Here is a 23,119-nt window from a genome sequence, read left to right on the forward strand (position 1 = left end):
CTCAGCTTAGGCTTTGTTGCTGTATATTCAATCTAATCCATCAAACACACACACACACACACACACACACACACACACACACACACACTGAATAAATACTCGATTAAGAGTTTTGCTGTGAAGTGTCGAGCAGGAAGTAGTCCGAGTGCCTCTCGGGCGCTTGGTTCGGCCACTTTCGTTTGTGGTATCCGTCCCAGCCTGCTCCCGGCGAAGCACGGAGACACACGGGATTAGGAGCAGCAGATGCTCCGGTCCTCGGAGCGCAGGACGTCCCCGGTCACACCGACGTGTCTACCTGTGCCTGTGGAAGCTCCCGTTATCAGCAGCGAGGGAGGCGCATTACAGGGAGGCTCAGCACGCTGCATCAGCGGGACTCTTTATTCTAAAGCAGCAGGTTTAACGGGGCCTGTCAGTCTTAGTTAGTCAGGCAGTCTGGTGGAGCCGGCCCGATGTGATTGGGTGGAGGTGGTGGTCACTCTGGCTGCTGGTGTCATGGTTCCAGTCGGAGATGGGCCCGAGCTCTTGTTCGTCGGCGCAAACAGCGCAGTGATACGCGGTGATGCGGATCTCTTGCTGTAAATCCACCTGCAGCCACCGTAAGGGCTGCTGTTCCTAATAATGTGCCTTTAATGCTTCCGCAGGGCTCTGCGTGTATGGCCGGCTCCCGGTGCCGTGGAACTGCGGCATCCATCAAACGTGCGGGATGACGGAAGGAACCGAGCCTCCTCTCTCACCCACACGCTGAGGAGGCGTTCATGGGCAGCGGGAATTCCAAACACTGCGTGACTTGAACGAGTTGAAACTTTGTCAGGCAGGAGCTGTTGGGGCAGCATGGGGGGGTGATGAACAGATGAGACGTTTGGCTCAGTAACGGAAGAAGGACATAAACTGAGCAGTAACCTACAGCACACACTGGGGCGACCACAGCAGCGCCGTGGTTAAACAATACTGTCGGCTCATTGGTCTCTGTGACACTATGATGGTGGGAGGCACCATCACCTCGTACCCGAGGACTGCGGTGGTCTGAGAATCAGGGTTTCAGAGCATCTGGAGAACTGTCAGCACTATGGACTACCACTCCGAGTGCTGCTTCTGTGACCCTGAGGAGGGTCACGGCAGCCTCGATGAGCCAGCTCTGCATAGCATCCACGCACCCAACCGGATCCGGCCCTCCTCGTACCGAGCCTTGAGGAGTGCTGTGTCCAGCCTGGCCCGCATCGATGACTTCTTCTGTGAGAAGATCGGTTCAGGCTTCTTCTCGGAGGTCTTCAAGGTATGTGACCTCACCTGAGTCAACTGCAGCGTCAGAGTAGTCCTCTGCTGGTGTGCCCCATAATCCCCCCGTGAAGAAGCCACGTTTCCTTCATCTTCCCACACATTCAGATAGACAGACAGTGGCTGGGGTCTGACACTTTATAGCAGGTGTGGGGAACTCCTCGAGGGCCGGTGTCCTGCAGCTTTTAGATGTGTTCTTGACCCAACACAGATGATCCACATGACCTCCTCAACATGTCTTAAAGTTCTCCAGAGGCCTGATGATGAACTAATCATGTGATTCAGGTGATATCTACAACCTGCAGGACGCCGGCCCTCCCTGCTCTGCTTTATAGCCTTTACAGATGAGTTTCCTCTGCTGAGAAAATCAGTTTGTCCTGCTTTTGTTTTTGCTAGATTTCTGCTAGCTTTAGATGTTGGAGGTGAAAGGTGTGCGGGACAGTTTATTGTCAACTAATGCAGACTGACAGGCGTTTGGAAAGTAGGATGGCATTTATTGTATTAATAGATGTTTCTGAAGTAGAATTTTCCTGCACGTGAATTTTTGATTCTCTGAGCACACGTTTTAATAAGACTTTGCAAAAAGACCACATTTGGAGAGTTGAGGGTTTAGCAGTGACACGATTCGTTTTGTCACTCACAGACTTTATTCACAGTAGAACACAGAAAAGAAATACAACTTTTAAACTAAGAAAACGGACCATTTAAGGAAAATATTAGCCCGTTTGTAATTTGATGGCAGCTGTACAGCTCAAACTCTTGGGACAGGGCTGTGATTCCCCCTGTGCAGCATCCCCCTCTATTCTCCGAGAGAAGGTTCAAGTCTGGGACCAGACTAGTACCTGGATGTTTGGGAGAGGACTATGGGCCCGCTGTCTAATAGAGGATCGTAGCTGCTCAATAGTCCTGGGTCGTCTTTATTGTATTTTTCTGTTTTCCATTCCTCGGTGACAGCTGGAGAGCCGACAGGTCAGTGCACCATCTTGACTCTTGTACTACGAAGCCGTGCTGTTGCCATAGATACAGCCAGTTGCTCCCCCGGATCATTTTTAGCCTTTTAGTTTAGTTTTAGGTGATTTTCAGTCACGTACTCTAAGTTATATTCGTTTATTAGACATCAGACAGTTAAAATGTTCTTCCTGCTGTGAGTTTGCAGTTGTTATTAGTAATGCTTTGTTGTCAGCTAATAAGCTATTGATTTATTACTTATGCCATGATCCACAACCTGAAAAGAATATGTGACGGCACATAAAGCCACCCTTGGTGACAGTCATGTGTCCCTGCACTGTAGTGTTTGTGAGACTAAATGAAATATGAACTGGTGCAGGTTAACCCTCTGTACCCGGTTAGTATTCCCACAGAGCGTCCAGAACTTTGAAGGAAACACTTGAACGTATCGAATAAACCACTGAAAAGTGTTAATTTATATTTTCCATGAGGGTACGGTGGGATTTTAGATGGGCGGGGTGTAGGAGAAGTGTTCACCTCAGCCGGTCGCAGCAGATGGCGCCGCCCCTCCCTGAGCCTGGTTCTGTCTGAGGTTTCTTCCTGTTAAAAGGGAGTTTTTCCTTCCCACTGTCACCAAAGTGCTGCTCATAGGGGGTCATATGATTGTTGGGTTTTCTCTGTATGTGTTATTGTAGGGTCGACCTTACAGTATAAAGCGCCTTGAGGCGACTGTTGTTGTGATTTGGCGCTGTGTAAATAAAACTGAATTGTATATGAGCTGAATAATAAAGTTAGTCAATCATCAGCACAAGACCATAATAAAGAGAACGACCGTGTAGTTTGGAGCTGGCTGAACAACACATGGCTGGATGGCATGAGCTTCATCACACTCCTCCTCCACTGCTCCCTCGTCACCTCATTCTCTTCCTCCTGACCTGAGCCCTTACCTCCTTAGCTGACGTCAGAGCTGTAATGAAGGAAACTGTGCATAAACATGCAGAATGATTTAGTCATGATATATTTGCAGTTATTGCCAGCAGACTAGATGTGCAACCCTTCTCTATAGAGAAAATAAAGTAGTCTCTAAAAACCTGACAGCTAGCCACCTGTGATGTGATGCTAGGACCACAGATGCAGCCCACAGTGTCTTTAAAAAGCCACACTTCCTTGTGATAAAGGGTCTGATTACACTGGCACATCATCTGAGAGTTTACTTGCTGATGACGTCAGAGCGACGATGCTGCACCTCAAAGCTTCAGTAAGACCAGCGGTTTGGGATATCCTCGTCACCCCTTGGTTATCATTGCAGCAGACGCTCTCTGACCTGTTTCACTGCCTCACAGACATGGATGCTTCACACTGGGCTTGTTGACAGCGGAGCTAAACAGCCTTCTGACAGGATACAAACTACAGCCAGTGTGTTTTGATTTGTCGGGGAAACATGGAAACTATTTGATGCACATATATCTGTTTTTAATCCTAATTTATGATTAAGTGTCTCCAGTCTGTGGTATACGCTTGTCGGCCAGTGGCAGTTGTTATTAGTCAACAGTGGGATACAGAAGGTTAAACAGAGCATATGTGTGTGGGCGGAGTCACAGGCCCATTTTGGCAGTTTGGTTTTGATTGATCAAAGTGTTCCTGAGAGGATTTCATTTCCTGTTGAGGAGTTTTTCCAACTTGTCCAACTCTGAGTTATTAGTGGCACCAGCTGTGCTCGAGGCACAAGCTTGGACCTGTTTTACGGCTCCGGTACCCACTCGGACCAGATTTACATCAACTGGTGCCAGTTGATCTGTGGCTATGGGAAGGGCTACCCCAATAAATTCACTGGTGACTGCAGGACACTTACCCCAGGTTTTGCCAGCGCTATCACGATATCACTGTACTTCACTCACGATACTATATTATGGCAATTTCACCTTTTTTTTTTTTTTAGTACAAATGATGTCATCAAAGTTGAACTTTGACAGTATCTGTTTGATCCAACATGACAAAGTTGTGGTATTGTCAAGCGCTGTCACTGAAACCTGGCGTCAATGTTGCCATAAGAAGGAGTCGTCCTGCTGTCGGTCTGATATCAAACTCAAAGTTAGCAATTACATGGAACCTGTTTCAGATAGTACGAGCACCGACTGCCATCAGAGACTCTCTGACTTTTAAAAAGGGAGTTCTTCCTCCCCACAGTCATCGCAGGAGATCATCTGATTTCAGTGCTGTATGAGGGAACCATTATGAACCATTATAAACTGGTGATATACAAATGAGATTGTATTGAACTGAGGAGACAAAGGAAAACCAAACATGTGCAAAGCTTTTAAGACTTGTTTTCTTCTTCCTTTCCAGGAATAGAAAACATTATCGCAGCTATTCAGCAAACCACTCACAGCAGGTCTTCACTCCAGTGTGTTTATGTTTGTGTTAATGTTCAGAACAGCACAGATGAGTGATTCCTCACTGACGATCGCTCCTCGTTTTTTAATAAACAGGCAAAGTTTTCCTTTAAAGCCTTCATCCAGCGTAGCAGTGGACACTTAAATTAGCATGTTTCTTCATTTGGCATCATCAATTGGAAATATCTCATTAACTACTTGAGTTTTCAAATACAGGAAACAGCTGTTCCTGTGTCAGTCAGTCAGTGTTAGAGCTTTTATTTCTTTTTGACTGTACAGAAGTCAGACTGACATCTTAGCAAACTTCTCCATAGCTCCTTTTCAGCAAAGACACAGTTTAACAATTTCCCAAAAGAAAAAATATTATTCGGAAATACACGAGTTAGCTTGTAAAACATTGATTTGAATCTACATTTTACATTTCTGATTTTAGCCTCGTATAGAAACAGAAACTTTCCTGTGGTCAGATTTAGTGAATGGTATGTGTGCAATTTAAAACTCCATGGGGCGGAGCAACAGATGCCTCCAGCCCTGGATGTTGTCTCATCCATGGATTGAGGTTTGCATCAGCTGCTGACAGCTCTCAGTGACGCTCAGCATAGAGGCTGACACGACTGCCTCGGTTAGTGCCTGGTGATGTAGCTCCCTTAAACCTTGCATAGCCGTTACTCTGCAGTAGGTAAGCAAGTGCAAGGTCTGTCCCTGGTTTACCAAACATCAAGCAATATTTGATGCTGCACCTACAGCAGGCAAGCTGAAGGCTGCCAGCATCCTTTTTTTATTTTTCCAAAGACTGTTTCAGTTCTCATCCAAACAGCTGATGTGAAGTTCCAGATATTTACCCCCAGTGAGGTTGTCACCTTGTCCTAATGGTAGCCTGTGAAAGCACCAAATCACAACAACAGTTGCCCCAGGGCCTTCACGCTGTAAGGTAGAGGTCCTTAAATGACTGAGAGAACCCCAACGGCCTCCTACGAGCGAGCACAGCGAACCTGTGACCTTAATGACCTCATGTGACCACTCGCTCTTTTTTTGTCTCGTGTAGACTTTTATTTTATGCTCAGCAAGAAAGAAGAAGCCGCTGTTGTCGTCTGTTGTGTAGTTGAAGATAATCACTCGGATGCTCCTGGGCCTTGGTCCCTCTCAGCAGTTCTTATACTCCACCAACTCCATCCACTCTTGCATCCAGAGCAATGTGCATGTTGGCAAGAGTGTGAAATAGAGCAGCTTATGTTGCAGCCACGGTGGAGCCGTGCAGCAGTGTCAGTACCAACAGTCACACAACTCTTCTGCTTCAGGTTTAGTTATCGCTGTACATTAGTGGTCTCTTATCATTGCCATAGCACAACAGTAATGCTAATGTGGGAGCTAGGCAGCAAATGCTACCAGTCCCATCCATCTGCATTAATGGACAGTGTTCATTTACCAGGCTAATGCATCTGTGTGTCGCTGCAGTTTGAAGAAACAGTAGCAGCATAAAAAACAGCTCTACCTAAAAACGTGTTTATTATTATTTATACCTTTAAAGTTATGTTGCTCCCATTTTCAGAATTGTCACTGTTGGTATTGTTTGTATTACACGTGTTGCCGTACAGGTGCGTCACCCTGTTGGTGGGTTACCCTGCTGCTACTCTGATTTAGCCATACGTAGTCGTATACTCATGTGTGAGCTACAACCAGCTTCCAACATCAACTATTTCCCCATATTCTTGTTATCACATTATGTATGCGTATAAGACGTCTGCCTTACATGCAAAGGAGCACTGGTTAGAGGTTGAGAGGAGACACAAGCCCAGCCGAGGGTGGTCACAAGCTGCTGTAGTCCTAGCCTGGGTAAATGGGACGGTTCATTAAATGTGGTACCAAGACTTGTGTGGTCAACTTTCACACGTGTGGTTTGATACCAGGATTATTCAAAAAGTCTCAGATGTGGTTGGGTTTCCAGAGCTCATCAAACAGCTGACATTTCTACATGTAACCTGGCTAAAGACAGAATAGTTACGAGCATGTGTGTCATTATTGTAAACAGCTGCACCTGTAGCGTGAAGTTTCCTGCTGCACTGCATCACTTCCCCCAAAGTAGAGCAGCTCAATCGCATTAAGTAAAGCTGCTGTGTGACTACAGTGTAGAGCTTTGTGTCTGCTGCTCGCATGCCTGCAAACTTGGTGCTGTTACACAAAAAGCCGAGTGTAAAACCTTCTTTCTTTATTTCAGTCCTTCTTTTTTTAATACTTCTTTTTGTAAGAAATAACAAATATGCAGAAGATGGATGGAAGCACATTTAGGGGCATCAACAACTTTCCCCTTTTGCACCACAGTTCACTTTTCTTCCAGGTAACCGTGTGTGTACATGAGTGATCGCCTCCTGAGCGGAGGCTCAAGAAGATGTGAAGGCATGCAAAGCAGCACGCCTTATTATTTGCTCAGGGAGAGGTTTATACAAAGTGGAGATTTTTCTTCTTCTAAGCCAAAGATTTACCCCCCAGAGCCAAAGAAAGAGCAAAAGCTTTTATTGTGCAGACGTGAGTGTGGAAACGTCACCAGTTTAATTGTCTCACACTTAAATGAATGAATGCTTTTCCACACTTAAACTTGGATATTTTGCAGCTTGTTCTTGTTTGCTCACCAGAAAACTCAGTTTGCGCATGGTTTCATTCTCTAAAAAGGAAAAAATTCAAGATTTTTATTTGCCATTTGTGCACATTTTAATTCTTGTGCAGAGCTCTCTAGGACAAGTCACATTTTAACCCTCTCAGGGCAGGCGTTGCAGATTTGCAACAGTTAAAAATGAACAACCTGATCACCCCACATACATAAATTATGAGTTTCTTTTACTCAGAAGTACCACTGCAGGACTTGGTTGTGCATTAGCAACAAAAAGTTTAATTTGAGCCTGAGAGGGTTAAGAGGTAAAAGCAAAGCAATGGCTGCTGTGCAGGTCTTCTTAGGTTTGGACATGGGGACCAGCGGGGACAGACTGGGTGGACCGTAGGGTCAAATGCATCGTGTCCACTTCTTTTATTCCATTTTGAAATGAGACTGTGTGTTTAAGTTTCACAAATGCATGTTTGTTAAAGTAATTAATAATTTTACCACATGCTGGGAGCACTTCCATGTTTATTGTTTTGTTTGTTTTGTAGCTAAAGACAACATATTTAAGATTGCATATTCAGCAACGTGGCTGAGCTCTAATAATCAAATAATGGTAGCAAGCATGATGAGTCAGCTACATCTATAAACTGTGTAGATGCTACACACAGATGAGGTCTGCTGCAGTGCTGTTTGGCCCTTCCTGACGTCCTATTTTTTGTATGTTTGTTACTTAAATGTTTCAGACCGTCAAACAAATTTAAATATTAGACAAAGATAACACAACTAAATAGAAAATGCAGTTTGTTATTGAAGGCGTTAATTATAAAGGGGGAACAAAAATCCAAACCCAGGCCTGATTACTGCCACAGCTGTTCCAGATCAAGAGATCACATAAATAGGACGTGCCTGACAAAGCAGACCAGAAGATCCTCAAAAGCCGGACGACATGCCGCGATCCGAGGAAATGCAGGAACAGCTGAGAAACAAAGTTACTGAGATCTCTCAGTCTGGAAAGGGTTATAAAGCCATTTCTAAAGCTCCGTGAGAGCCATCATCCACCAATGATGAAAACATGGAACAGCTGAAAGAGCGACGACTCATCCAACGGGTCACAAAAGAGCCCAACATCCAAAGAACTGCAGGCCTCACTTGCCTTAGTTAAATCAAATCAAAATCAAAGCAAACCAGTTTTGTTGTCACATCACATGTACACTGGTACAGCACTGCGAGTGTCATTGTTGTGTGTGAGCTTCACAAGCAACAGAGGTGCAAAATGCAATAATAGAAGAACAAGCAAAATATAAGGATGGGAATCTGAGAATTATAAGAATGAATATGTGTGCATTACTGAATATGTATATCTATCTATCTATCTATCTATCTATCTATCTATCTATCTATCTATCTATCTATCTATCTATCTATCTATCTATCTATCTATCTATCTATCTATCTATCTATCTATCTATCTATATCTAGATATCTATAGATATAAAAATTAAATCTACAGAGGTTAGCAGTTGAAAATGTGCAAGACAAATGGCATTCATCTACATTGTGGAGTGCATAGTGTACTGATAAGAGAAGATGAGGTGTCTATGAAGTGTTCAGCAGCCTGATGGCCTGATGGAAAAGGCTCTGTCTGCTGGTTCGGTTCCTCCTCACTTTCCTCAGGCACCGCTGCCTGTAGATGTCCTGGAGGGAGGGAAGCTCACCTCCAATTATCCTTTCGGCACACCGCACTACTCTCTGGAGAGCTTTCTGGTTGTAAGCGGTGCTGTTGCCGTACCAGGTGGTGATGCATCCAGTGAGGACGCTCTCAATGGCACAGCAGTAAGCCGTCTCATCACCTTTGGTGATAAGACCCACCACTGTAGTGTCCTCTGCATACTTCACAATAGGGCTGAACGATATATCGCATTTGCGATAATATCGCGACATGATCAAGTGCAATTTTCTAACCGCAAAGGCTGCAATTATACTCTGGACATGTCCAAATTCATGGGCTGCATCCTCCTGAGGCCGCATTTGTAGACCGATTACGTCACAGCGACGCGCCGAAGGCTGTCCAAATTACTACCATATCCCAGAATTCATAGCGCGGCCCAGCCAAACTCCAGTTTCCAACAATGGCGGCCGCTACTAAGTTTTAAAATTACTCATACTAATCTTTCTGGGTCACAAAATAAACTTTTAACATATTTTCAGGCGAGAAAGTAGTTGTGTAAACATCAAATATCTGCTCGGTTTATCAAGATATCCCATATTTGCAAAAGTGCTTCGACGTTTTCAGAGGCGTCTGCTACCCACCAGCTCGACAGCTAGCCGGGAGCTCGAGGGTTACTGATGCGGCCGAGAACGGCACAACTCCCGGCACATCATTTTCAGATCACCGCGGAGTTTCGCTGCTCGGGTTAAACGTAATATATAAGTCACTTAGACAACCTAAAAATGTTATTGTTGGGCTTTTTTCAGTGTTTTGTTTGTTCGTGATTAGCTAATCAGAACTAGCCTTCTGATTAGCTAATCAGAAGGCTAGTTCTGATTAGCTAATCAGAACTAGCCTTCTGATTAGCTAATCAGAAGGCTAGACCGTCCAATTTCACGCCTTTAAACTTTAAAGGCGTGTTTGTGTGTGTGTTTATACAATTGCTATTATGTTTGCACTTTATGTGTAATGTTACTGACTGCAGAGATCAGTAAGATGTGTGTATTTTTTATTTATTTAATATTATTTTTTAATTGAATGACTGTCTAGTAGTTCACAGATGTCGAAAAACTGAGTGTGGTAAAGCCACTGATTTTGTTTATGTATATTTCTGCAATCTGCACATTGCACTGACTTTCATTCTAATGTTTACACCAGGGTTCCTTGTCAGCACTTTATGCTCAGATGTTTGTAAGCTAAAAATAAACTATTGTGTATGTTCAAATATACTGTTGTGATTGAAGAAGTTAAATAAAAATGTCAGTCATCAATTCATGCATCACCTCATGTCATCATAACAGAGGTCTGTCTTCCAGGAAAGAACAGTTTAAAATTAATGTAATATAGTATTGGCCATACTATATGATGTATTGCTTGTCTTTGTTTAATAATACAGAAGACAAAGACCTTAAAAAATAATCGCATATCGCATCGCAATCGCAATATTGGGGCAAAAAAATCGCAATTAGATTATTTTCCATAATCGTTCAGCCCTACTTCACAATGATGTTGGAGTTGCTAGTGGCCGTGCAGCCGTAGGTGTAGAGTGAGTACAGGAGAGAGTTATGGTCAGTGTTCATGACTCCAGGCCATTATTGCCCAGAGTCTTTCTTATGGCAGAGTTCAAAGACGAAACCCACTGCTGAGCAAAAGAACCATAAAGACTCGTTTACCAGAAAACATCTTGATGATCCCCCAGACTAGAGCAGGGCGATGTGACCAAAAATATTTATCACGATATTTTGCGATAACGATATAACTGATGATATAATCGACACGAGACAAAATACTTTACAACTCCACAACTTTATTAGTGCAAAAACCATCAATGTATTTTCACTTAAACAAGCAGCTGTTTTTTATCTGCATTAAAGTTATATAAAAATGTAACAGTGCAAACTCCTCGCAGACAGTTTAACCAAAAGGTATTTCCAGTGGAAACTGGCCGACACATCCTCAGCATAACCATGTATAACATCCACAAAACTTAAAAAGAGCTTATACACACACAATACGGTAACATTATGTTGAAGCACAGCACGTATCACTCCGCGAGGCTCCGCCTACGATAGCCGTAACGCTCCCACAATCCATCAAGCGGTGCGGCTTCGTAGCTTAGCAAAGTCGTACTGAAACATTTGACAGATTTTCGAGCGCCGTGCACATAAAATCGTTTCGAGGTCAGTAAACACAACCAGAGTTCATACATAAGGCACACGGGATTATAAGGGGCTCTGTCGACTTTCAGAAAAATCAAAGGATTGATTTTAAGTGTGCCGTATTTTCCAAACAACGCGGTAATAACGACGGCCCGCTAGCATGCGCTACCAAAAATAGTGCTTTGTTGTGTATCTGATGGACAAAAGCTAAACCAGTTCCACACCAGTGAAGCTGCAGCATTTTTACAAACCAGTTCAGGTTCATGGTTTCATTCAACGATCCACTTTCACCCTCCTCATTCTGCGTCGCCGGCATGCTTTTGCCACCGTGTGCGTATGTAAACAAAGGCACTGCGCCTGTGCATTTTACCCATATTCTATCGCCATGTTTCATTTTCCTATCATTGCCCAACATTATACTGGTATTACCGTGAACGGTATGATATGGCCCAGCCCTAGCCCAGACTTTTGGAAAAACACTCTGTGGACTGACGAGACAAATGTTGAAGGTGTGTGTCCCATTACATCTGGAGTAACAGTAACAGCATTTCAGAAAACATCATACCACAGTAACATATGTTGGTGTCAGCGTGATGGTCTGGGGCTGTTTTGCTGCATCAGCACCTGGAAGACTTGCTGTGGTAAATGGAAGCACGAGTTCTGCTGTTTACCAAAACATGATGGAGAATGTCCGCACATCTGTTCATGACCTCAAGCTGAAGCTCACTTGACAATGATCCGAAACACACCAGCAAGTCTACCTGTGCATGGCTGAGTCCTCTGAGTCCTCTGCATGGCTGAGTCCTGACCTGTATCCGATTGAGATGCTGTGGCATGACCTTTGAAAGGTGGTTTGTCCTTGAAAACCCCCCAATGTGGCTGAATTACAACAAATCTGCAAAGATGAGTGGGCCAGCAGTGCTGCAAGAGACTCATTAACAGTTACTGCAAACGCTTGATTGCAGTTCTTCTGCTAAGGGTGGCCCAACCACTTATTAGGTTTGGAAGGCGATCACTCTTTAACACAGGGCTAAACACCTTCATCTGGAAACTGCATTTTGTGTTTACTTGTGTTATCTTTGTCTAATATTTAAATTTGTTTGATGGTCTGAAGCATTTAAGTGTGACAAACATACAAAAAAGTAAATTAGGAAAGTGGCAAACACAGTAATAACATGTTTACTAACTAATTTCACCCAATAAAACTACAGTAGAGTTCTTGGATTTTCTGTGTCACACAGCAGAGCATATTATTCGTGTAAGAACTCCATTACAGTGCACAATAAGCAACAACAGCACAAAGACCACACAAAATGCAACCAGAGGAGCAGAGACAGCTGCTGCAGTGTTAGTCTTTAACAGTTTTTATTTCATATGTTTTCACTTTTACTTTACAATAAACACGTTCTATCAGTATCAGGACTTAAGTCTCCTTCTTGTCAGTTTGAAGGTCCAATCACTGCACCCAACTCAACAGTAGCATCTCTGATGGAGGTGAGCTGGCGTACAGGGTGGAGGTAGAGAACAACCTGAAGCTAAACATCCTTAAAACCAAAGAACTCATAATGGACTTCAGGAGGCACAGACAGGTCCACTCCCCTCTCATTATAAGTGGAGAACTGGTGGGTTCTGGGCACCCACATCTCTGCTGATCTCAGCTGGACCCACAACACTATCACCCAGTAAAGAAGGCCTTACAGGGACTGCACCTCCCCCGAGGAAAAATAACCTGGACCAGGAGCTGCTGCTGGCCTTCTACAGCTCCTCAGTGGTGTTTGATACTCAGGAGCCACGACTGAGAACAGGAAGGCTGCACAGAGAGTCATTAACACCGCCTAAAAAGTCATTGGCTGCCCTCTGCCCCCCCTGGAGGCCATCACCAGGTCCTCCTGTCTCAGGTAAACCAGGGCCATCACAGGTGTCCCCTACACCCCGCCCACCACCTGTTTGACCCGCTGCCCCCTGGTTGGCTTTAGGTCAATCAGGTCCCACACCTCCAGACTCCCGGGCCATTCAGACTGTTAACAAGCACTGGTTGTGTGTATGTGTGTGCGTGCGTGCACACACATGCGCTCTGCTCAGTAGCAGCCCAGTGGATTTGTGCAGATCAGGAGGAGTGATGGGAAATCCAGAAAGCCTATTAGCTGTACTATTAATATACGCACACAAACACAAACGCATGCAAGTGCTTGGAGGTGCAGACACTGTATCAACTTTGCAAGCACCAGTCAGTGACCCTGGTGACCACATGACCTACTGTAGCTGCAGCTCAAACTGTACGTATCAAAATAAGGCGAGGGAGACCGAGTTTATGGCCTCGTGAGACTATTGTGCTAAAATGTGCAGCTGTGACGAGTCACTTGTACCAAACGTTTCTCCCAATGAAACATTCAGATGAACAGAATCAGCGTTCTCGGGGTCCAACGTTACAGGATTGTGTTACATGCTGGTCTTAAATTTCACAACTTGAGGTTTTGTGGCAGACTTTGTTGAAGCAGAGGTGGAGAGACGTTCACACTGTTAGTCTGTGAACAATCATTCTCTGCCTTTGGCTTTCTCTTTCTCTGTACCAGGTGCAGCACAGGATCACAGGGCAGGTCATGGCACTGAAAATGAACACGCTGGCTAGCAACAAAGCTAACATGCTACGAGAAGTGCAGCTTATGAACAGGCTGTGCCATCCCAACATTCTTAGGTAGGTGTAAATGTGCTGATTAAAAATTCAGTGTTCGATTTTGATTACAGTGAGATTCGAAGAACATTTTGCCCCTTAAATAAAATCATCCTTTAAAAAATGCTTTTTGTATTTACTCTGCTGATCTTTGTCTAATATTAACATCTGTTCGATAATCTGAAATATGTAAGTGTGACATATACCAAAAAGATACAAATGAGCAAGGGGGCAAATAGCTTTTAAAAGCACTGTGTATATGTTGTACATTAATGTTTGTTCTATATTTATTGCATGAATAAGACCTTTGCCAGAGTTAACTTCAGCACATTTTAACAGGTTCACTCAAAAGAAAAAATCAAAAAAAGGTTTTTTACACTTTATTTTTGTAGACTTTAAAATGGAAATCTCATTTCCCCTCATAAAAGGCCGATCAAAAACAAATCATATTGAAGCTTAAAATGTGTAATAATAACAATTTACAAAGTCTAAAGTTTTGAAGTTGTGACACAAATGTTCTGTCGTTCCTCTGAGGGACACAAGGGGGTGCCACATCAACACATTCCAAGCTGTCCATCGATGGATGGGCGCCATGGTTACTGACACGTAGAAGTGATTAAATCGTGTTTCTTGACTTCCTGTCAGGTTTCTCGGGGTTTGTGTGCATGAAGGTCAGCTGCACGCTTTGACTGAGGTAAGACTTTTGTTTTGTCCTCTTCGTGCTGACAACATTTCCAGGTTTCCACAGCTACACCTTATTCTCATGTCTCTCCTCCTATATTCATTTAGAAGTTGTGCAAAGACGACATTCAAACATTCAAAAGCAAGAAATGCTAAGTCCCATTTAGAGAGGCCCATCAGGGTCCCCGGAGGACCAGGGGATTAAACCAGCCCACGTTTAGCAGCTCTGCATGTGTTTGGGCAGCTTTCCTGATTCATATATTTTCCTTAATGCAGTGAATTCTTGCACTGGGTAGCAGGTCTGAGGTTGGGACACATGTTTTAAACTGTGTGCTGGGAAGAATCCCCTGACTGGTTTACAGTGGGAGACATGGCACCTGAGTTGGTCAGACCACAGGACAGCTTCCCTCTTGAGATAAATGAGCTTGCAGCATTTCTGGATCTTGCTTGTGTCTGGCTCACCCTATCGTCTCTTTCTGTGCAGTACATAAACGGGGGTAACCTGGAGCAGCTGTTGGACAGTGACCTGTATCTGTCGTGGGGAGTCAGGATGGCTCTGTCTCTGGATATCGCCCGAGGACTGCAGTACCTGCACAGTAAGGGCATATTCCACAGGGACCTCACATCCAAGGTACGGCACACGAGTCGCGTACCTGCACTGATGAAAGCGACGACAAAAATGAAACTTTTTAAATTGTACTTCTGTCTCTCTCATTGTTCTTTATAGAATGAGACTGTTTTTACCAGCTGTTGTTTGCATATATTCATTTCTCGACTGTTTATCTGTTGCAGAATTGTCTGGTTCGCTGTGAGAATGGCACGTTCACTGCTGTGGTGGGAGACTTTGGCCTGGCAGAGAAGATCCCTGATTACAGGTGCAGGACAAATCTTTTCTCTCCTGAGCTTCTATAAATTTGATCAAAGCAGCTGTTTTGTCTGTGTTAGAGAGCGTGGTCTGTTTGTGCACAGGTACCAGAATGTGTCCCAGACATTAAAAGGAAAGTGGAAACATCGTAACCTTCTATTAAAAAGTCAAATCCAGCGATTCTCCACTCCAGCTCTGATCGTTCTCACGTTAAAATAAACGGGAATTAATATTCAAACGTTATATTCCTTGTTTTCATGTATGATCTACAAAGTGATCATTGGCAGGATTTTTTTAAGTGTGATTAGATAGATCATGAAGAGCATTCACATTAGGTTCCTAATGACAGACCGGTCCACTCCCCTCTCTTTACAGTGAAGGTTCAGAGAAGCAGCCTCTGGCCATTGTGGGCTCTCCGTACTGGATGGCCCCTGAGGTTCTGAGAGGAGAACTTTACAACGAGAAGGTGAGCGTCTTTGCTTCTGTAAAACTGGAGTACAGTATTAGAGTGTAATCTTTTTGTGACCCTCCTTCCTTTATTTAATTATAAGCAATGAACTCTTTACTCGGTACGAGCCAGTGGCTAATATTAGCTGATGTTAACAGACTGTCTGGATTCCTCGTGTTTGTCTTACCCTCTGTTTTCTCTTCTTTTTTTATTTGAACTTGTTATTTTGAATATGTTGGTATTTGTGTTGTCTTTGTGCGTTTGTAGAAACGCAGGATACTGAGTGACCAGTATCCTTTCACACAGTCACATATGATGGGTTGGGGCTAGCTTACAACTGTGCTAACTGTGTGCTGTAACTAGCAGCTGCTACAACAATGTGTAACTATAGGAACATTTCTCAGTATAAGCAGCCAAGCAAAGCCACATAATGTTGTGGCAAATCCACTGATCCAAGAAAAATGGGTCAGACATCAGTTATAGAAGCGATAGTCTTTATATAAGACTTCGAAAAAGGGTGTACAACACAAAAACTGACCAACATCAGAGCAACATATCATAATGGGTCCCGCAAACCTTTTAGTTAAATATGAATAACTTCCATCTCTACAACAAAGGATCCTGGGAAATGAAGTCTCGAATGAAAATAAGTATTAAATGCTCTTTTTTGGCAGAAAATGAAATCTATAATTAACAGCTCTCGCTAAATATGTGGCTGGCAAGAAATCATTTACCACATAACCAAAATGCTGTTATCAAAACAATAAATCGCAACAAAGTTACAACAAGTAATAGATTCAGAATTCAGTTCTGACTCCCCCTGAAACCATAAAAGCATGTGTGAAGTGTTTCCACAGTCTGTGGCTGAGCGTTCTTCCAACAGATGACCAAAAATGAAGGTTATTCCTTTCTCTTAGTTTGAAATGTTCCTTCTTAATCTCACTCTGAGTTCAACACCGTTCACCAATTGCATGTGGAGTTGAGCTGACAGGGACCCCAGTCAGAGTCAGACGCTGATAGGAAACGCATCGTTGCCGTTTCCTCTTTCAGCCACGTCGAGTTTGCAGTTAAGATGAAATTTATTGCAGACATTATTGCAAACATACAAAGCAGCTAAAAGATCCCTTTGTATGTTTGTCTTACCCCCCACCCACCCAGTCACGGCAGATTGCTACCAGAGCGTTGTTCTGTTGTAGGTTTCTTCCTGTTAAAAAGGAGGGTTTTCCCCCACTGTTGCCAAAGCACTGTTGCTCATAGAGGTCATATCATTGTAGGGTCTCTACCTTATAATATAAAGCACCCTGAGGCAGTTGTTGTTCTGATTTGACGCTGTATAAATAACATTTGTACAGCCCTTTGCCGTCGTCTCATCTTAGCTCTCCATGTCAGAATCAATGCACACATCATAGCACGTCATCAAAGACCTGATCAGTTCGTTTACATCCGGATCACAGATATCGATCCAAACGTGAGACTGGGGAAACCTTAATAAGGGCTACACTGAATGGATACTTCTACTTAACATTAACTGTACCAAAGCAGCCTAACAACTTTCCCAGACAAACCTACTGTAAAATGAAATCTACCACAGTGTAACTGTCAATCATAAGGTCATGTTTGTGTAATTGCATTTAAAGTTACCAACCATTAGACTCTGCCCCCAAATTCTCCAGGTTGTTTGTTTTTGGTCTTGGCAGACTTCATAGAGCTCATTTAAGTGAGTTGGTTTCCTGCCAAAGTCCCGCTTTTAAGCTTAGTCCACACGTTTCCAATAAGGTTGATTTCAGGGCTTTGGGAATGCTGTTCCAGAAGCTTAGTCTCCTGTTTTATCAATTCCAAAAGTAGCTTTGGTGTATGTTTGTTATCCATGTTTCAACTGGTGAAGTTGAATAATTTGTTATTAGCAGGTTGTTTCCAGTACAACTGGCAGCAACCTAGCTCCAGGGCACGATGCTGCCACCTCGACCTGTATGAGTGAATACCTGCCTGTTTCACATGGAACTGATCAAAGACATCATGTTCATCTGATGATGTTAAGAGTTAGTTTCATCCGTCTGGTTTTGAATTTTACTTCTGTATGAAATCTAGTTGGAGCCCTAACACAGCCAGAACTAACGGGACCTCCTCTCTCTTAGGTGGATGTGTTTGCTTATGGCATCATCCTGTGTGAGATCATTGGCCGGATTGAAGCTGATCCTGATTTTTTACCGAGGACAGAGGTAGGAAATAAATCTGTCCCCACAGTCACGCACATTCATACAGCACTTTGCTCTGCACCTTATCTAACATTCACACTGTGAGGGATGCAATCGAGGAACTGGAGGTTCAGCGTCCTGTGATATGCAGGCTGAACACCAACCTGCCAATTAGTAGTCGGCCCACCTGAGCTAGAGATACACAGGGTTAGCTCACGTATACCCAAAACCAGTCATACGGCGTGGGACATGTCAGACCTAATCCAGGCTAAAGCTTTGACCTGAAGCATTTTGAAACTGCTAACTCTCCCAGCTGTGTGTTTGTCTCTAGGACTTTGGTTTGGATGTGGATGCATTCGAGAACATGGCCGGGGACTGCCCACCAGCATTCTTTAATCTCGCCGTGACCTGCTGTAACGTAAGTATACGCACAGCGTGTCACAACCCAAACACGACCGGGAGCTACTGAAGCTTTGTCTGCATCCTAAACCGTGGCTCTGTTCGTCTGTGTCGTTTCAGATGAATGCAGAGAGTCGACCCTCGTTCTCTGACATCGTCTTCACGTTGGAGGCCCTGGAGAGAGAGCAGCAGGGAGAGACGCCTGTTGCACTTGGTAAAAAGACCCTTTTTATCTACTTATTTTTAAAGTTCTACTGTTCTGAATGTTTCACTCTCTCTGGGTCTTAGAGCAGGTTAAAGCCCGACCCCCTGATGTGTCCCTGCGATGCTTTGAAGCATGTTCAGACATCACGGCCACAGCTAACCGGGTTTCGTGTTTCATCTTGCTGCATTGTTGTTCTCATGTTTTAATCAACAAAGATGTATAATACAGAACTACACATGCTGTCACCGCTTGAGCCCAGCTGCCATGCTGCTGCTGAAAACTGCACTGCATTGGAACGAGGCTGCTGATGATGTTAGGGATGCTAACATGTTCTAGCAAAAACTCGAAAAGTAAAAATCCAAAGTAAAACTGTAGTTTTTGTGAAAACTGAGCTTCTACTTAGTTTTATTTACTACAGCTGGATTCTGAACAAGGAGACAAAACCTCACCTGCTGCCTTTGATTGACCGTAAAGCTTTAACATGCTATCGTTAGTCTTAAAGGATGTTTAAGGATGTTTGTAGCACATAAATAAGTCACAGCTATATATGTTGAGTTGCTGTCTGAAACATACATGAAACTATGAAATTATAGCTCATATTTTTTTCACATCAAGGAAAGACCTTACAGAATAATAAACATGTTTGTAGCTCGGTCCTCAAACCTTTATGCTGGTCTGAATACTTTGAGACACGGATTAAAACAAACAGACCTCAGGGTGTTCTGACCAATAAAGCTGATGGATCAGCTTTGCAGGATGGAGCCTAGTCAGGTCTTTACACTGCAGACTGTTTTTCAGACTCATGTATTTTTCATTTGCATGTACTTTTTGCCTCACTTTTGGGGCCGGCTCATTGGCCACCACTGGAGCTGCAGCACTGTAGAAGAGGCAGGTAAAGAGCAGTTACAGTGAGGTATTATTTTCCGTTTTATCTATCTCCTGTCAAAAATTTAAAAAGAACCCAACGATGTGACGTTACCCTGTGAGTGACACGAGGGATAATGATACCAGTGCAATAATAATGAGCTCCAGCAGAACGAGGCTGAGGACAGACCAGCCGTTGGCTGCAGCTGGTAGGAGGTGAGGGCAAAGAGAAGACAGAGGAGCATAGCGAGACCTTGTCACGGGGTGATGCCGCCTTGCTGCCAGTGAAAAAAAGAATGTTCTTACACGTTATGTTGTCTTTGTATTTTCTGTGGTTCGTGACCTGTCGTGCTCTCTGACTCTTGTTCCATCTTCCACCTTGTTTCCCTTGGTTAGAGCCTGTGGCAGCAGACGTCAGCCCGTACCGATGCCGAAGCTCTCCCTATCACCCTGCGGACCACACTCAGCTATGGCAAGGCTTGGCCAGGAGCCAGTCAGACACGATACCTCCAGGAAGCCTGCCTTCTCCTTTACTCGGGACCCCAGCAAGGGTCAACCCGTTCTCTCTCAGACAGGACTTAAACGGAGGACGGTGCAAACTGTTGGACACTCCCAGCAAGTCCGTCATCTCGCTGACCTTTACCCTACCTGCACTTCCTGACATGTGCACCTCCCCCCACCTTCTTAAAAAAGCGTCAGGGATGAGAGTGCCTCCAAGAAGGTGCCAGTCTCTGCCCTGCACCCCAGAGCTCAGCCGGACTGTGGCTCTGCCCAGACACGCAGCGGGGGAGGAAGAAAAAAAGGATGAGGACGCTCGAGAGGCGGCCATGAAGCACAGGACGTGGGAGGATATGAAGGATGACACAAGGAAGGGGACGAAGGTTTCAGAGAGAATACAAGGAAGGCTGCACGTTGACCATGCAGACATGAGACATGAGCCAAGTGTGAGGAGAGAGTCTTTTGGAAAGGAAATACAGGTGGCAGAGGATCCTGGTTTTCCTGTAGAATTGGAAATGGTGTCTCTGGAGCGATTGGAAGAGGAAGATGACGAAGAAGAGGAGGAGAGCATAAGTTTTACAGAAGCCATGGACTGCACCAAATCTCCTGAGGCAACAGACAGGATCGTGAACGCTACACCTGAAAGACCATTGCTCACCTCTACCTCCTGCAACTCCATACGGACCAAGGGCTGGCGGCTTCCCTTCTCAACGTCTGCCTTGCCTCCTCTGCCACGACTCAACAACAACAACGGCTCAGGCCTGGTAATCAGTCAGCAAGTGCAGTGGGGTCGAGGAGGCCGCTCAAGTGACTACAGTGGAGCCCTGTCCTCAGACCCAAGGGGGCCCTCTGAGCAGGACGAGGCAATTTCCTGTCCAGGCTGCTGCCTGGTAGGCCTGAGTTTCCCTTCGGTGTGCCTCCGTGGTTCAGCTGCCATACCTGCCCCCCGCAGAAGGGCTTCGTTACCACGGCAGCGGCCCTACCGGAACCTCAACGGTACCATAACTGGTGGCAGCGCTTCGTCGTCAGCAGTCACAACCAAAACATTACTGTGTCACAACACAAATGGATTAGTGGGTGCGGGGCCCTCTGTGTCGTGTGAGCCCGGCCGCTCCCTGCCAGAAGCCCAGTCGTAAGAATCCTCGAAGGTGCTTGTTTTGAACTCGTGGCAAAGTGAAGTGGACAAAGGCATAAACAATAAATGTAGTGGGTACTCAATGCTTAATACTGACTCTAGCAGCTGTGCAGTCACTGTAGCCTGTGCTAACACACTGCTGATTAGAGCGCCATCTATTGGGCTGGAGGATTAAACATAACTGTCACAGTGAGAAGCATGGTGGCATAAAGGAAGAGGTGGCCAGGGTTCAGCTGCTTACTTTATTACTTCCAACATTGTATGCTGAGCAGATCTATACATCTAACCAGTCAGGGTTAACGTTACTGCCTCTGGGATGGTGCTCGTTCAGACAGAGCAGCTAGTCTGGCTTACACTGAACTCCCATCTCCACTGAAGCAAACACGCTCTATGTGGAACTGGTTTCCAGACATGTGACAAAGAGGGGCAGGCCTGACTGAATCCACTTGCCAACTGGGCAGTCATTAGCCAACGAGCTAATCCTCCTTTTTGAAACGTGGCATAATCACCTTACAAAATCGATTCCATTTTTTATTCAGTATGACGTCAAATCGAGTGACTGAACTCGGCAGCAAAGTGCCTCCAGAGGACTGGAAATCTTTTTTGCAACCACAGCTATCATCATCGGCTCCCTTGAGATGAATGCAGGTTTACAGGCACTTCCACATTGGCTTCATTTTTCCTAACAGGAAGCTACATCCATATTTTATACTGTGTCCTCAGTGATGAGTGACGAGAGCTAAATGGCTAAATTATTTAAATTATTTATTTACATCTCTGTATAGACAATTTCTAGATGTTTTAGTTTTCACAAAGATTGTGTCAATAATACATTTGAATTGGGAAAAATCAGTTTTCTAATAAAATAAGTGTAAATTAGCTAACTGTGTTTATGAGTAGTAATTAATCAGTAAATGATTTATAACTTGGCATACTCCCTTGATGACACATGTATCCTAACATTAATTAGAAACTTGAAATTTTCATGTGCAAGCAGCTGATGTCACACCTTGTAGGACTGTAACGTCTCCAATGCAGAAAGTTAGATGTTGGTTATCCATCCATCCTCTTATTCTTTGTCAGGGTCGCTGGAGCCTATCACAGCTGTCTTAGGGCAAAGGGCAGGGTACACCCTGGACAGGTCACCAGTCTGTCAGAGGACAAACACAGAGACAGACAACCATTCACATTCACACCTATGGGCAATTTAGAGTTACCAGTTAACCTAACCCCACTAACTGCATGTGTTTGAACTATGGGAGGAAGGAGCCTCTACCTAAGGAGAACCCACATAGGAAGACCCCGGCCTGATGGTGGAATTGAACTCAGGACCTTCTTGCTGAAAGGCAATAGTGCTGCCAATTTTGATAATAATATTATTAAAATTACCACCTTCTTCTTTTTTTAATCCAGACCTCCATTTTCTGCAGAAGTCCATAAGATGAGATGCTTATACTCCCAAGTGCCTTGCTTGTTTTCCCTTCCTAGTGCCAACACTAGCTAAGGGTAGCTTTAAAGAAACAGCTCCTTTTTGCTGCTCCCTTATTAACCAGGGGTCGCCACAGCAGATGGCTCTGTGTTTCTGATTTGGCAGAATTTTATACCCTTTATGAGGCAGAGATAGACTGTACTCTTGGTCTCATACCAACAACCATTCACGTGTTAGGCAAATGTGTAAACCACTACATATAGAGCTGCTGGTGCTAGCTTAGAAGTCAAATCCAGGAATGTCAACAAACATCAAGGTCTTCACAAACTTCACATAAAGACAAAAAAAACATTTATGTAACTTCACATAATATTTTGCTAGTGACAATAGCAAATCAGCTGAGGCTAAACAACTAGCTTTTATACTTAGTAACAAGAAATTTGGCAGGGATGCTAACGTGAGCTAACATTAGCTAGAGGAATGTTAGTTCTCTCTCACAAATGTAAACTCTGAAACTACTGTCAGTATTCTACTGCCAGGGCATTCAGTTTATAGTAGGAACATTTGTTTTTTCTGTCTTTCCTCTGTTTTTTATTTTATTTTATTTTTTTATCAGTACTAGCGTTCCTGCTAACATGTGCAAATTGCAAGCT

At 44.2% G+C, this 23,119-nt stretch overlaps 1 protein-coding gene and 1 long non-coding RNA gene across 3 annotated transcripts in view; one reads left to right on the forward strand and one right to left on the reverse strand.

Annotated features, from left to right (window-relative positions):
• LOC146571839 (uncharacterized) overlaps positions 1-23,119 on the reverse strand; it is a 30,529-nt gene that overhangs the window by 1,065 nt on the left and 6,345 nt on the right. The window contains exon 5 of the long non-coding RNA XR_014892623.1: positions 22,047-22,187. This is a non-coding gene — a long non-coding RNA (uncharacterized LOC146571839). The remainder of the gene's footprint in view (positions 1-22,046; positions 22,188-23,119) is intronic.
• tesk1a (testis associated actin remodelling kinase 1a) lies at positions 180-22,070 on the forward strand. 2 transcript variants are annotated; one of them, XM_085275804.1, is made up of 10 exons: positions 180-1,273; positions 13,650-13,771; positions 14,393-14,441; positions 14,913-15,059; positions 15,221-15,303; positions 15,669-15,759; positions 17,877-17,960; positions 18,268-18,354; positions 18,456-18,549; positions 19,801-22,070. In XM_085275804.1, the coding sequence occupies exons 1-10, from the start codon at positions 1,067-1,069 to the stop codon at positions 21,036-21,038; spliced, it is 2,202 nt and encodes a 733-aa protein (XP_085131930.1). In that variant the 5' UTR covers positions 180-1,066; the 3' UTR covers positions 21,039-22,070. The 2 variants fall into 2 exon arrangements, with proteins under 2 accessions (XP_085131930.1, XP_085131931.1); XM_085275805.1 differs by lacking the exon at positions 180-1,273 and adding an exon at positions 2,234-2,244.

The sequence above is a fragment of the Mchenga conophoros genome, linkage group LG6 (assembly GCF_057382185.1).
Source record: "Mchenga conophoros isolate Kocher_MC1m ecotype Shallow Benthic linkage group LG6, M_conophoros_male_GT1.1, whole genome shotgun sequence".
Classification (NCBI taxonomy): domain Eukaryota; kingdom Metazoa; phylum Chordata; class Actinopteri; order Cichliformes; family Cichlidae; genus Mchenga; species Mchenga conophoros.

What these genes read in the sequence shown, in the direction of transcription:
- tesk1a (XM_085275804.1), top strand. Translation starts at nt 1,067, where the DNA reads ATGGACTACCACTCCGAGTGCTGCTTCTGTGACCCTGAGGAGGGTCAC. An exon ending in TGCCATCCCAACATTCTTAG is followed by an intron (nt 13,772 to 14,392) that starts GTAGGTGTAAAT and finishes ACTTCCTGTCAG; the next exon opens with GTTTCTCGGGGTTTGTGTGC. An exon ending in ACAGGGACCTCACATCCAAG is followed by an intron (nt 15,060 to 15,220) that starts GTACGGCACACG and finishes TATCTGTTGCAG; the next exon opens with AATTGTCTGGTTCGCTGTGA.